Source organism: Camelus bactrianus, chromosome 21 (genome assembly GCF_048773025.1).
Source record: "Camelus bactrianus isolate YW-2024 breed Bactrian camel chromosome 21, ASM4877302v1, whole genome shotgun sequence".
In the NCBI taxonomy this organism is placed as follows: Eukaryota; Metazoa; Chordata; class Mammalia; order Artiodactyla; family Camelidae; genus Camelus; species Camelus bactrianus.
The window spans coordinates 8,738,299-8,752,048 of NC_133559.1; the positions used below are offsets into that span (position 1 = coordinate 8,738,299).

At 52.3% G+C, this 13,750-nt stretch overlaps 1 protein-coding gene across 7 annotated transcripts in view; it reads right to left on the reverse strand.

Moving 5' to 3' along the window:
• Positions 1–383: 383 nt before the first annotated feature.
• IQGAP3 (IQ motif containing GTPase activating protein 3) overlaps positions 384–13,750 on the reverse strand; it is a 49,446-nt gene continuing 36,079 nt past the window's right edge. For 6 of the 7 annotated variants that reach the window (XM_045515911.2, XM_045515910.2, XM_045515912.2 and 3 more), the window contains 16 exons: positions 12,448–12,656; positions 11,596–11,748; positions 11,140–11,303; positions 10,589–10,813; positions 9,575–9,715; positions 7,986–8,070; positions 7,339–7,571; positions 6,845–6,977; positions 6,598–6,700; positions 5,806–5,932; positions 4,652–4,739; positions 3,716–3,928; positions 3,129–3,295; positions 2,718–2,819; positions 2,171–2,279; positions 384–1,523 (listed from right to left, as the gene is read on the reverse strand). In XM_045515911.2, coding sequence (XP_045371867.1) covers positions 1,410–1,523; positions 2,171–2,279; positions 2,718–2,819; positions 3,129–3,295; positions 3,716–3,928; positions 4,652–4,739; positions 5,806–5,932; positions 6,598–6,700; positions 6,845–6,977; positions 7,339–7,571; positions 7,986–8,070; positions 9,575–9,715; positions 10,589–10,813; positions 11,140–11,303; positions 11,596–11,748; positions 12,448–12,656 — 2,366 coding nt within the window. In that variant the 3' untranslated portion in view covers positions 384–1,409. Of the gene's footprint in view, positions 1,524–2,170; positions 2,280–2,717; positions 2,820–3,128; positions 3,296–3,715; positions 3,929–4,651; positions 4,740–5,330; positions 5,526–5,805; positions 5,933–6,597; positions 6,701–6,844; positions 6,978–7,338; positions 7,572–7,985; positions 8,071–9,574; positions 9,716–10,588; positions 10,814–11,139; positions 11,304–11,595; positions 11,749–12,447; positions 12,657–13,750 lie in introns of those variants that run through there. The other variant, XM_074349585.1, reaches the window with a different exon arrangement.

Genomic DNA, 13,750 nt, shown 5'->3' on the forward strand with positions numbered 1-13,750 from the left:
ACTAAGGCGCTGCAGCTCAAGCACCTTTGGTGTCTCAAGGCTAAGGAAGAGAACCTGCCGGAAATGTGTGCAAAACGGGTGGAGTAGAACTCGGACTGGTTTCTCCTCCTCTTGGCTGTAGTCTTCAGAGTGGCCGATAAAAACAGAATTGAAACCTAAGCATTCCTTCCTCCTCTCTGTCCCCTGGGGGAGGGAAGAGAGGAATAAATGCCACATCTCATTAAGCATTTATGAGCTCAGGCAGGCAGAGTGGGCCCACAGCGGAGGCAGGCAGGAGGCTGGGGGAGGCTGCAGGAAGGGCTCCCAGCTCACTCAGGGAAGATCTGTCTTAGAACTTGGGAGCCTGCTCTGTAGGAAATGAAGTAAAGGGTTAACAACAGATGCAGGGGTAACAGCTGGTTTTATTAAAATGAAATCAGAAGGGCACAGGGACAGGAAGTTGGGTAGATGTGGGGACAAGAGAGAGACAGTGGCGGGGACAAGACTGCAGATCTACGGAAATTGCCCTGAAGAGTTAGCTCTAAGACACAAGAATCCTGAGGGTAAAAGAGAAAAGGGAAAGACTGCTCTTTGTCCCGTATGAAGCTGAGAAAATGAGATCTTAAACATGAGTGACCCAAGTCGCCTTTATATACAAGGTATAAAAGAATGGCGCAAATATTAGTTTGAATAGGGAAATGGGAGCTCTTTCTCTGAGCTCAAAAAGAAAGAATTAAGGCCATGATTAAGGCTGCACAGTGATCCAGAGTGCAGGAGTAGGAGACAATAAATACCCTAGTGACCCACATGTAAAACAGACCATAAACAAGGGAATGAGATTTGAGGTTAACGGAGGGTCATCTTGCCTATGCTGCCATGGACGACAACAGTGCCACAATGCCACGTGGGCATTAACGAGCGCTGTCTGCCCTGGTGTGAGGGTGAGGGGCTGGAGGGTGTGAGGCGTCATGGCAGCAGAGTGGCTGGGCTTTGGCAGGGCAGGAACACGCACCGCTGATGGAGTGGGGGTGGGGGCAGGGAGCTGAGCCCTGGCTTTGGGGTCTGCAGAGAGAGGGGAGGTGGAGGGAAATCAGGCTGCCAGGGCAGTGCTTACAATACTGGAAGGGCAGCAGCAGACATGAGCAATAGCTGTCCCAGGCCAAAGGGCAGGCCCTAGGTTCATTCTCTACCATCTGGCTGGAAAACCCTGGAGTTCTGGGACTTCAAAGCCACACAGCCAGACTCAGAGGCAATTAGAGACCCTGCCTGTGGCCAAGTAGACAAACTCCTCCAGATGGAGAAAGGTGAGACTCCTTGAACCTTGCGCAGTCCTGAGCTCTGGGTGTCTGCAGGGAAGTGGAGTAGTGCATTAGTGTTAAGAAAAGCATCCAGCGAGGGGAGAGGAGCTCAGGTAGCACCCATGGCCTCTGTCACTTCCGCAAGAATTTCTTGTTGAGGAGGAAGATGAGAAGGTTAACATTGACCTTGGCCTTGTTGAAGAGTTTCATGACAGCCACACCTTCGTACTGGAGCTGCAGGAGGTCCTGGGATGGGGGGAAGGGGCAGGGAGGAGAGTTTGAGGGTTCCTCGTTGTGGCCCAGCCAGCCAGTCTACAAAACACCAATATCCGGGAGCTTTACACAGTCATCCCGGCGCACTGGCCACTGAAGTGGGCGTGGAAACTCCCCTCACAGATGAGGAAACCAAAGCCAAGGGACAGGTACAGTGACTTGACCAAATGTCAATTCAAGCAGAGCCACGGCTTGAAATCATTTAAAAGGCAAAACAGCAATGCAAAAAGATTTGGATTTAAAATCACTGCTTCCCTGAACACTGGCCTATGACTTAGGTCGGCTTCTTAACCTTTTAGCCTCAGAGCCTGTAAAATACGGATAATGCTTCAGAGCTTCGGAGAGGATTAAATGAGGTAACATGCAAAGTCCCTGACATGCGATAGGGCTTCAAATATTAATCCTGCTCTGACATCACCAGCCCACTCCACTCTCCTCATGCTTGGCAGTGGGGTCTGTGTCAGGGCACAGGGAGAGAGGCTTGGGCTGCACAGACCGTCTCTTCAAGAACAGACGGTACGGATAGGATGGGAACAGAGCTGCTGTCACATGGGCACATATTTAGGCCAGTACCTAAAGCCCATCAGGTGTCTTGAGGGCTCATGGGAGGGTCGCCTTACCTGATAGTTAAGCTGAAATCGCTCCATGTCCACACCCAGGAACTTGGCATTTACTTCGAACTTTCCTGCCTCATCTCCAGGGGTGATGTCAAAGATCACATTTCTGAAGCTATCAAGAACAGGATTCAAAACGGAGACACACTGCCCCTTTCCAGGGCCGAAGCCCCACTCTTCCATCCCAGGCAGCAGTGTGTGTCACCTGGACCCAGGCTTCCCCTTTATCACTCCTGGGGAACACACATCTCTTTCTCTTCCCAGTTTTACTTCTGCTCACCACACCTCATCTCTTCTGTCTGCCTGACCTTAATCAGCTGTAATCTTCTCCAGGACACTTTCCCGGCATCTTCTGCTTGACTTGTGTACAACTGTGCTAGATCACGCCCACTGCCATTAACTCTCTGCCTGGAGATGCCCTGTCTTCCCCATCATCCTAACAGCGCCTTTGAGGCAGGGACCATGCTTCTCCCACCCAGTCCCCAGCCCAGAGCTCCATCCCCAGGTTAGGGCATGGGCTGGGTCTGACATTCTGCCCTCCAAAGACACATACTGAGAGGTGGGAAGATCTTCAATTTCCACCAAGACACCCTTCTCCAGGAGCTGGGCAGCAGTGTAATGGAGAGATGGCTGCTTCTTCCCTTTGCCAGAACTCCTGATAAGAAAAGGCCCCAGAGAATTCATCTAACAAACTCTTCAATACCAAAGACACCAGTTCTCTCTGTGGCTGGTAGGAAGGAAATTAGACCCTGAGAAGGACTTCTTACTGATGGAAGGCAAAGAAGAGGGCTGCACTTGAGCCCTAGACTTTGCAAGTGAGACTCAAAGACCAGAGTCAGGAAGGGATCATTCTGTGCTGGGGTGAGATGTCCCTTTCAAAGCTGGTAAAGAGTGGGCCAAACGGCGACCTGGGTGGGAGGAGAGGTCACATGTAACCTTCAAAGTGCAGGAAGGGAGCACTTACTTGGAGCTGGGGGCCAGGTGGTCCAGGCAGGCCCGGATGTACTGGCTGTAGTAGTCGCCCTGCTCCTCATAGAAGGTGGTCTTGGCGCTCAGGCCCTGGAACGTGGTCTGGAGCTTCACCAGCTCTGCTTTCCACCGCTGCCGGCGCCTGCGCTGGTTGCGGATGTCCTGGGGTTGGGAGGGCCAAAGGAGAGGTGAGTTGATCCTTCCCAGGAGAGCCCCAGGGCCTGACTCAGACCCAAGAACAACTCACAGTGAGGATCTTCAGGAAAAGCAGGAAGAAGAAGATTTCAAGGCTGTTTTTCCTAGGACAATCTCAAGGACTCTATCCCAAACCCTCAAATGATGCCTTCAGGGTCTCTCTGCCATTGAAGAATAACCATTTCAAGGTTCTTGTGTTTTAGTTAGAGTTGCAGGAATACCCAATTTCCTGACTAATTTTGAGACCATTCCTTCAAAAAGGACTCTCTGGAGGTCACTTGGCCTTCCCCTGACTGGTGACAGATTTAGGTGGGCGTTCACCAGGGAGAGACCTGCCCTTGAGGTGCCACCACTATGCACATATACACCCCAGGCCTAGGCCGTTACCTTGGCCAGTTCATCCACCAGCCCTTGGTAGCCATCGCTGGCGCTGACCAACCCCAGGCCCTCGAGTCGGCGCAGGTTCCGCAGGACACGCTGCTGCTTCTCTGCCAGCGGCAGGAGGCAGTGAGCTGTCAGTGAGCGGTGTCGTCGCAGTGGCGCTGGGGTCTGGGCCTCACAGGCCTGGCGTCGGCACATCAGCCGCTTGTGGGCTGCTTCCTGTGGGGCAGAGATGCTGGAGCGGTCTAGCAGGCCCTGCCATTCTGCCTCCAAGCCATGGTACTGGTAGGGGAAGGGACGGAGTGGGGTGGCTTCTGAAGAACATCAAAGTATACTACCTCAGACACAGAAGGGCCTGGTGATTCACCACAGAGGAAGTGTGGCCAAGGGACACCCCAAAGGAGTACAGTATAAAGGATTCTGGGTAGACACTGGCTGCGACTTCCCAACAATGGAGCTTTGTGATGGCTCCAGGGTATTTGGGACATTTCCCTCCTTCTGTCCTGTGTTTCAGGATAGCCCTCTACTGGTTGTCCCCACCTTTCCTCTGGGAAGCCCCTGGCTGAGTCGGGATTCCAGCTGGCCCAACTGGCCCCTGGCCCCCTACCCACTTACCACTTTCTCCTGCCTCCAGGCCTTCAAGCAGCCCACTCCCTCTGCTGAGTGCCAGCCCCTTGGTGCTCATGACAGCCTGCCCAGACCGCTTCTTTGAACCCCTAACAACTCCTAGCACTGACATCAGGGGCCGGGGGCCCGGCAGGGCTCACTCTTATTTCAGTGTAGGGGAGGGAAGGAGGTGGGGTCCTGGGACTCTGCAGCCGAGGGTCTCTGCAGAGGCCTCGGCATTACCGGTGAGCGCAGGTGTCTGGGGTCCCGGGGAAGGGATCAGCCATGCTGGCGGGGGGTGTAGAGACAGTACCTACGGTCAGCCTGGCCACTCACCTGCTCTCTGGAGGCTGACAGGGACAGGATCTCCTTGAGGGAGTCCCCGGAATGGAACTGCATGATGTCAGCCAGCATCTGCTTGGTGCTGTGGGAGGTGGGGAGCAATAGGGGCGAGGTGAGGGACAGGGGAAGGTCTGAACATGCGGCTGGCCAGGAGGCTGAGAGTAAATGGACCCCACCCTGCATCGTGGCTGCCAGGGATGCTTGGGAGGCAAGGAGAGAGAGCAGTGGAGGGAAGAATTATGAGAAGAACATAACCAGGAGGAAGACCCAGAAAGAGGAGTTGATGGGCCTGTGATACAGAACTACTATAGTTCTGAACACACTGTGCTCTTATTCCCCTGTGTCCTCTGCATCCAAAACTCTCTCACAAATAGTTTTCCTTTGAGTCCATAGGCCAAAGGACATACTTCCTCCTCTGTGAGACTGTTCCCTACCCAGGTGTCCCTTCTGAGCTCTCATGCACCTGACACCCACCTCTGTCTTGGTGGCTCTCTAATGTGTGTTCACCCCAGCCCCGCCCGGCTGTAAGGCCTTCCATGGCCAGTCAGAGCTGAACACCCGGCTCACTGGTTTATTGGGTGAATGGATGAGCAGAGGGGCTGCCTTGTTGGCAGAGGGATCAAGGTGGCAATCTGGCTCCTCTTCTGCCCAGATGACCATCCCAGCCTTGCCAGGGGTCCTCCCTCACTTTCGCAGAATTGGAGATGAAAAGCTCCATCCCATCTCCTGACCGACCAGGGCTCACGAGGACAGGGAATTAGAACACGAGCTCGTCCACTGACTGGCTGTGGGACTTCAGGCAAGTCACTTAACCCGAGTTTCTTTCCTCCATTGTAAGGCAGGGAAACCATCATCTACCTCATTGTTCCTAAGATTAAATGATGTATAAGAAAGCAGTCAGTAAACAGCACAACAACATGCAAACACCCATGTTGCCAATGTCCTAACTGTTCCTTTGCCAACACAGCCAAAAGCTGAGGCTGTCAGAAGGAAAACAGCGGAGACCGCAACAAGGGGATGGCCAGTTAAGACTTCAGGGAGAACTCTTTGAAGGGTAAGAGAGCCCAGGAAGAAGTAGGATGGCCACTCCAGAGCAGGGCATCCTACTGGCCTGGGGGCGCTCGGGGACCGAGGCTGCTCTCACCCACCTCAGAAGCAGGCTCCGGGCATTGTCATCGTCCACGTCTGTCTCTAGCCCCTCAAACTTGTTGGTGAGTGTCAGGGACACTTCTAGCTTGCTCAGATCCATGTTCCCATCTGCAGCTACGTTCTCCCCTGAGGCAGGTGAGGAAGGAGAGAGACTAGCACACATGCACATGCACAGATGGGGCTGTGCTAAATATGCTGCTCCACACGCCCCTCTGCCAGGAAGCTTTCCCACACTGCCCCGCGGCATGCCTGGTACCTTCAGCCCTGAGCACCAGCGGAAGGGCTGTTACCCACAGAGCTCACCCTTGTTACTGGGGATGTGCCTCCCCAACACCCTCAGCCTTGGTGCCCTGAGGGCAGCGGGGCTGTTCCCCCAAGCCTGGAGCTCCTGGCTCTCTCCTATCTGTCACCGCCTTCCTCCTGCCCTTCCACCCTTGTAAGCCAGCTTCCTTCCATCTCATGGCTCCTGAAATCCCCTCTTTTCAGAGACACCCTTTTGAGACCCAGAACAGGCCCTTATCCCTCCATGTCTATCTCACGTGATTCAACTGGCCATTTATATGACGGTACTGGGTCCCTCTACTGTCTGTCCACTCTCTCCACATCAGCCTGTGTCCATGGGTCCATCTCAGGACCAGAGGGAGAGAGGGAGGGAGAGTGTGGAACCAGCTTCCCGGCACACGTCCCAGACTGAACAAAAACTTGAGAGGGCACGCTGCCCTGCTCACCTGCTTGTCCGCCCCTCCCTGCAGGCCCCCCCGTCGGCCCCAGCTGTCAAGTATGGCACGCACCGACAAGGTCAGGGACGGTGGGCAGCTCCCCAAGGTCCTCCAGGAGCTCGTGCAGGGGGTCGCGGTGATCAGGGGCGATCCAGTCCTGATGTTCCAGCAACAGCTGCAGGCAAAAAAGGCAAAGGTTTGAAGGCAAAAAAGATGCAAGGTTTGAGCCCGGCTCCCTTCAAGGGCAAGCCCATCACCCCATCGTGGACTTCCACAGCCCTGCCCACCTACCCAGTGCCCTCAGGTTGCAGCCCCTCACCCTGTGCGTGTTGACCAGCTCCCCCATGGTGATGTACACCACGGGTTTGGCCACAGCCACCATGTCTGAGTACTCATCCATCGCAAAACGCTCTTCTGGCTCTGGCACCTGGCAGGCTCGGCAGATGAACCTCCTATCTCCAGAGGAAGAGCATGTGAGAGTGGGGCGGGCCAGCACCCCAACATGATCTGTTCCCATCAGCCCTTCCCTGGCCCTCTCCAGTGAATGCTCAAGCCAACCCTGACTCTCCAGTTTCACCTCCAGTCCCTCTGTTCTGCCCCAGCATCTCTCCCAGTGTCCCCTTCCAGCCAATTTCATTAGTCCTCTTTTCTCTCCACTGGGGAGTCCTTCCAGCAATCTATCCTCCAGCCCACTACTACCCTCTACAGCTCTACGCCTCTCTTCCTCATGGACTTGAGAGGGGAACTGGTACATGAAAGAAGATGGGAAGAGGAGAGGGGGACAGGGAGGAATAGGATGCCAGGACCCAAGACCTGAACTTGTGGTGTGTCTCCTCCAGATAGTCATTCAAGACCCGCAGGTGCTGGCTCTCCCTGGAGAAGGCCTTGCCAGCCGCAGCGTGCTGCAGGAGTTGAGCCACAGCCCCCAGGGCGTGGCGCTGGGGGGTGGCCAGGGCGCCGCCCGCTGCCATGGCCACAATGTCGAAGGCGTCAGGGGCCACTACCGCTGGGTTCAGGAATCGGTAGTACAGGAGGTTCCCTACCACCTGAGGGCAGAGGAGACTATCCTAGAGGCGCCTGGGCCCGCCTCCACAGCCCCAGCTCCCCTCTCCCAGCTCACCTGGCTGGAAGGGACCACCTGGGTCAACCAGTCATCATACAGAAGAGAAAACAGACCCAAAGCAGGCCGGCAACTTGCTCAAGGTCACATAGCAAACTTGAGCAAGAGCTGGGACTAGCACCCAGTTCTGACAAGTCCAGGTTGTCCACTGTTAACTCATGTTAACAGTGCCACCTGAACTCTGCTAGTGAGCCAGGCTCGAATGACAGGGAGGAGAGTATTTTCCTTCTTGGATTTTTACAGCATAGAGGTTACGATCCTTTTGTCTCAGTCTGGGGACTCACAGGTACAACAGGGGCAAGGAGAGCTTGGGAGGTTGGGGATGGGAGACAACACCTGCCTTATAGACCTCATTCTCTGTGGCATCAGGGAACTTCTCTGCCAGAGTTGTCTTCAGAACCTTGGCCACATAGCGCATCCCATACCTGGGGGCAAAGCAACAGGCGCAATATGACTGCCCATTCACACCAGAGTTGAGGGCATGAGTGCCTGCCTCTCCTTCCCCGGGCTCAGCCACACCACAGGTGAGCTCAAGCCTGGCCCTCCCCTGTCTACAGCCAGCTTCCTGCTGCCTTCCTCTGAACATCTCCGGGCCCTGTCCCTCCTTCCTGCCCTTGTGTCAACGCCCAGGACCAGCGCCTTGTCATCCATTAAGCTCTCACACAGCCTCCAATCTGGCCCGAGAGCCTCTTCTTTGGCCCCCTTAACCTCCCCTGGGATACACCCCAAATCCCAATATCCATCCTGCCTTCCCCACAGAGGCACCTGTAGCCTGTACCTTAGATGTCTGATACCAACAGCCAGAACCCCATCCCAGGACAGCCTGGGAGGCTCTGAGGCAGCCAACCTTGTCTGTTGTCACAGGGCATCTGTGAGGGGCCTGGTCTGGGCTAGAGGCAGGGGCCAAGGAGAACAAGGAAGTAGAGTAGAAGCAACCAGTCTGACTCCACCACTAACTTGAGATGTCAGCTTAGGCTATTTCGTTCCCCTTTTACGTTTTCAACCTCGTCTGGAAAATGGGAATGCTCACTCTTGCTCTACCTCATAGGATTTTTGGGAGGTAAGGATCAAGTGAAATTATGTCTGTGAACGTAATGGCAGAGTGCTATTCCAACATGCTAGGCTTTTTAAATTATTATTATTATTATTATTATTATTATTATTATTATTATTATTATCATTATCATTATTATTATTATTATTATTATTATTATTATTATTATTATTATTATTATTATTATTATTCCTGCTACGGATGTGTCACCTATCAATTTAATTAAATACATTTAAAAGCTATGTCCACCTCCTAGGGTACCAGGGACAAAAGTTTACAGCTCATCTTGTCCTTTCCTTTTTTAGTCCTAGGCCAATCTTTCTGAACCCTAATTGTACACTCTTAGTCCAGTTCTGCAGGTTTGGGGAGCAGGGTCACGAACTCTGTGGGTCCCCTCTCTAGCAAGGTCCCACCTTGCCCCACAAAGGCTGGCTGGCTGAGTGATGGTCTAGATGAGCCTCGCCTTGTCAAATTTTCAGTCATTTGCTTTTCAAAAAAAAAATTATTGACTAAATTTTAAGACAGGAAAGTTTTACTGGTTTGAAGTTTTCATATTTTTGACTTTGTGGACCAAAGGATTTCATATGTTCCACCATTTACACTCAGACAACAGCATGTCCCCATAATCATTTGAGGTTCCCTTCTCTGGCCCAGTGATGTCCTGACTGTCTACACACAGACCTGTGTGCTGTACTCCAGTTCAAGTCTTTAGCAGGGCTTTGAGCATTCTCCACCTATCTCCTGGAAGACCTCGAGCACCTCTAGCCCAGTTTCCCTTCCTGCCTTCCATCCTTCAGGACTGTTCTGCTCTCCCCATCATAGCCTGGCCCTCTTGAGATCCTGTGCTTAGGCTGGGGTGGGGCTGTTGCACATACGGAATTTGGTCCACGGATGAGATGATGGCTACAAGGAACTTGTCAGTTATGGCAAGGAGGTTGCGGAGGGAGATGTCCAGTCGTCTCTGGACCTCTGGATGGCTCAAGGCCTGCTCTGGGGTTACGTCATAGGGGAGATGGCTGTGGGCAGAGAGAGACAGGGTATCAATCAGAGCCGCCTTTCATGGTCTCCCCTCCCTGAGGTCCTACCCCTTAAACTCACCTAACAACAAGAGCTCATTCATACGTGCTAAGGGCAGCCCACAATGCTTAAGGGGGTTAGGCCAGAATAAGAGAAAGGACTCAGAGAGGACTAGAGCGATGTGGGTGGAAGGAGAAGAAAGAGATGGAGTACCCACGGGGTGGTGGAATAGCATAGGAGGGAATGGAGGACCTGGAGTCTACGGAAAGATCCTAAAAGGAACCAGAGGAGACCAGTGTTCCCCTGCACCTGGTCTTTGGCAGTTGTGGTAGTAGGCCCCTTTGGCTGGGACAGGGCCTTGCAGTTCCCCCACCTATATACCCACACACCAATCAGAGAAGCCACCAGCACTGCCTGTTCTCCTCAGTGCTCCATTTCCCTAGTACCTATGCACTGAGTTAATACTGCCAATTTATAAGGCCAACATATTTCTCCCACTATCTTATTTGCCTATTCATCTATAAATTTGAATATTCAACTATACCCCTATCAGTAAGGAGTCCACATCCCAATTCCCAGCAAACCTGACATATCATTTGCAAGCACTGACATAGCAATTAAACACATTTGCATATTTATCTGTGCTCATTCTATGTTAAGCACACCAGGTCCGGTGTCATTTACATCAGCTCCATGTTAATTACCAGAGGGGGTCTAAAAGGCTACCTTATTTCATCCTATAGGACTGGTGTCATATTTGCATAAATCAGCATGCTCATTTATATGCCACCTTCAAAGCACACTCAAGCTTCCCCAGTGAGGCCCAAGACCATGCTGATCAAAGAGAGCTCTCCCTCTGCCCATCTGCTTACCTGCGCTGCCCTGTTTGGGCCTCGGTCTGGTTGATCCAGCTCTTGTAGAGGTGGACAGGGTCTGTGTGGACACTGAGCGTTTTGTCCTCTAGCACGTCTTGGATAACCTTGCCAAGGATCTCCTGAAGGGCACTCTGTCCCCGCCCGTTACGGTAGAATCTCACCACCAGCCTCACCACCGTTGGGTTGCCTGTCACCATGTCCTGGGGGTGCTCCACTTTTGACCTGTGGATCAAGAGGTCACTGAAGCTGGACTCCTGCCTCTGTGTAGAATAGTTGCTTTTCCTTTTGAGCTTTTGGCTCTTCAAACCCTACTCTGGTGTCCCTCCTCTTAAGGAATGTCCTGTTATTTCTATCTCAGCCTTTGTGCTAACATATCAGCACATGTCCTCCCACCGTGCTGTCCCAGGAGATGTCTTGCCTCTGGGGGAGGCAGAGAAAAGAGGTCTTCTGATTCTGTTTCTACTTCAAACCTCAACAAATTGTCACCTTGTGAAGGAGCCATTTCTTAACCCATTCTCTTCCCATTCCTTTGCATCTGGAAAACCTACTTGATTTCCTCTTGGAGCGCTGTCTTGAACAGCTGGAGCAGGAGATAGGCCTCTCGGCGGTTGGAGGCATAGTTGTACAGACTGAAAATAACTGATTCCATGAACTTGGTGGTTTTGTTCTGTGGCATCTGAAAGATCAGCTTGGCCAGGTAGATGGGTTGAGTCTAAGCAATGAGGGAGATAGGAATGAGTAATAATGCACTTCAGGACTGGTGATCAGATAAAGAAAGGATCCGCAGATTGGAAACTGGGATAAAGAGAGCACTGCCACACTTTCTCAGGGGTACTGGAAATATTTCAGAGAAATGAAAGGAGACAGTCTCTTCCTGGGGACAAGGCATTAGGATTGTGGAAAAGGACACCTTACATGCAGGCAAAGGCACAGATGTGAAGGCCTCAAGGTCCAAGACCCTCAGGAGATGGTGGAGATCTCTCCTTCCAAAGACCTTTGTTCACCTGGAGCAGGTAGAAGAGGTGTTGGTAAGCTTCTAGCTTCTGCCGTTTCTCTTTGCTCAGCGACTTTAATCCCTTCTGCTTGTCCAGAACCATCATATCCGACAGCTGTTCCTTATTCTTCTTGGTCAGCTTCTTGCAGTGGGAGACCACCTCCTGCAGGGGCAGGGGAGCGGGTAATACAACCAGCCCAGGCCAGCACAGAGCACAGAACATATGGTCTAGAATCAGCGCCTTGAAGAGCCAGGGCTTTCTGCTGTTCAAGGTATTCAAGGCACGAGCCAAGGGAGAGGAATGGTTCTAGGGTGAGGAAGGGCCTCCTACTGCCTTGAGACTCCATCTGGCACCTCTGCTCTCACAGGGTGAGTCCCCAAAGAGAACTAGGTTGCCAGGCTGAGGCATCGTGTCTACTATTATTTCTTATTAGACTGTTGCACAAGTCTGAGGTGGAGATATCACCATCACTTCCACCTGTCACTGCATATTTGTACGGTAATTTACGCTTTAAGAAGCTTTCATGTCTATTTTTACATTTGTCCTGGTGAGGTGGGCACTCTCATGATTCCCACTTTACTTAATGAGGAAACAGACTTAGAGGTTAAATGACCAGGCTGCAGTCTCACCACTAGGCACCAGCAGAGCGAGGCATTCCAATTTTATGTCCAGTGCACTTTCTACTGTATCACATGGCCCCAACAAACTACCAGAAGGGCAGAAGACCACTGGGAAAGGACCTGAGCCAGGTGATAAAATCCAGACATTTAAAAAATATTTGCTTAGCAACCAGAGAATGTCCAGCATCACCTCTCCAGAGGCAGCTAGATTTGGGGGAAGGTGGGCCGGGGGGCCCCTCACCTGCAGGGTGATCCGGTTCTTTACCAGCAGGCCAATCTTGATGTCCAAGAGGTTGAGGTCCTGCTCCAGCTGCTGATTGGACCGAATCTTCCTGACCACCTCTTCCTGGAGCTTCAGCAGCTCTGCCTCAGCCAAGAAGTCCTGCTGACTTTGATTCAAGAGGTGGGCAAATCTGCATACCACGCTGAGAGGGGGATGGGGCGCGTGGACTGGCAGGAAAGGAAGAGGCACCAGAATTAGACATGCCCTCACCAGCTTCCTTGCCAGTCCCCTACCCCAGTTATCCCATCCTCAGTCCCCATTCTGCTGAGGCTAGCAGGTCCCCAACCCCAATCCTTTCTAACTAGTTCTGCTTACAGTTGGAGGGCAGTGGGCAGCCTCCCAGCCAGTCCTGCCGCTGAGCTCCTATCTCATAACCAGGTATGACATAAGTTCTGTCCTTCCCCTGTCTGGATTCACCTCCCACACCAAAGTCAGAGCCCTAACACCCTCTGATGATCCCCTTAGGCCCCTCTATTCTGATTTACTTCCTGCTTCTGCTGGGCCAACTTACTTTCATCTTTCATCCCAAGTTCACTTCCACCTATCAGCCCCCACTCAGCCTTGCCTGACCCGCATACAACTCTCCTCTGTCAGGAGTGTCTGCATAGCTGGGAGCACAGATAGAAGGAATGTTCAATGGTTTTTATATTATAGGGAGCAAGGTCAGAGCTAGAAGGATTCTTCTTGAACCTCTTTTGGAACAGGCATTTGAGCAAAGAGAGGCCTCTGAGCTAGGCTACAGGGAACAACAGCAAAACAACAACTAAGACATATAACATTCACTATGGGACAGAAACTGTTTTAAGTACTTTACATACTAAAATAACTCTGTGAGGTCAGCTCACTACAACTTGCTGATGAGATCACTGAGGCACAGAAAGGGTAAGTAACTTGCCTTAGGTTACACAGCTAGTAAGAAATGAAGAAGTCAGATTTGAAACAGGAAAAAAACTAGGCCCTGTCCTTAAAGGCAGTCCAGTAAGGGAAGGAGACAAATAAACCACCATTCACTACAGTGTGGTTAGTGCCCTGAGAGGGGTAAGCATGCAGACCTTTGGGAAAATAAAAGCGGGCCACCCAAGCCCATCTGCAAAGTGAAGAAAGGCTTCCCAGAGGAGGTGAGACCCAAACTGATGTCTGACAAGGTGAGAGCAAGGGCACTTGGCTGTTTTAGGAAGTGCCGGAAGTCCGTTGTGTCAAGAGCACAGTGCAGAGGGTGCAGCTGGTGAGGGACAGGGGCAGGGGTCAGTGAGGTCAGAGG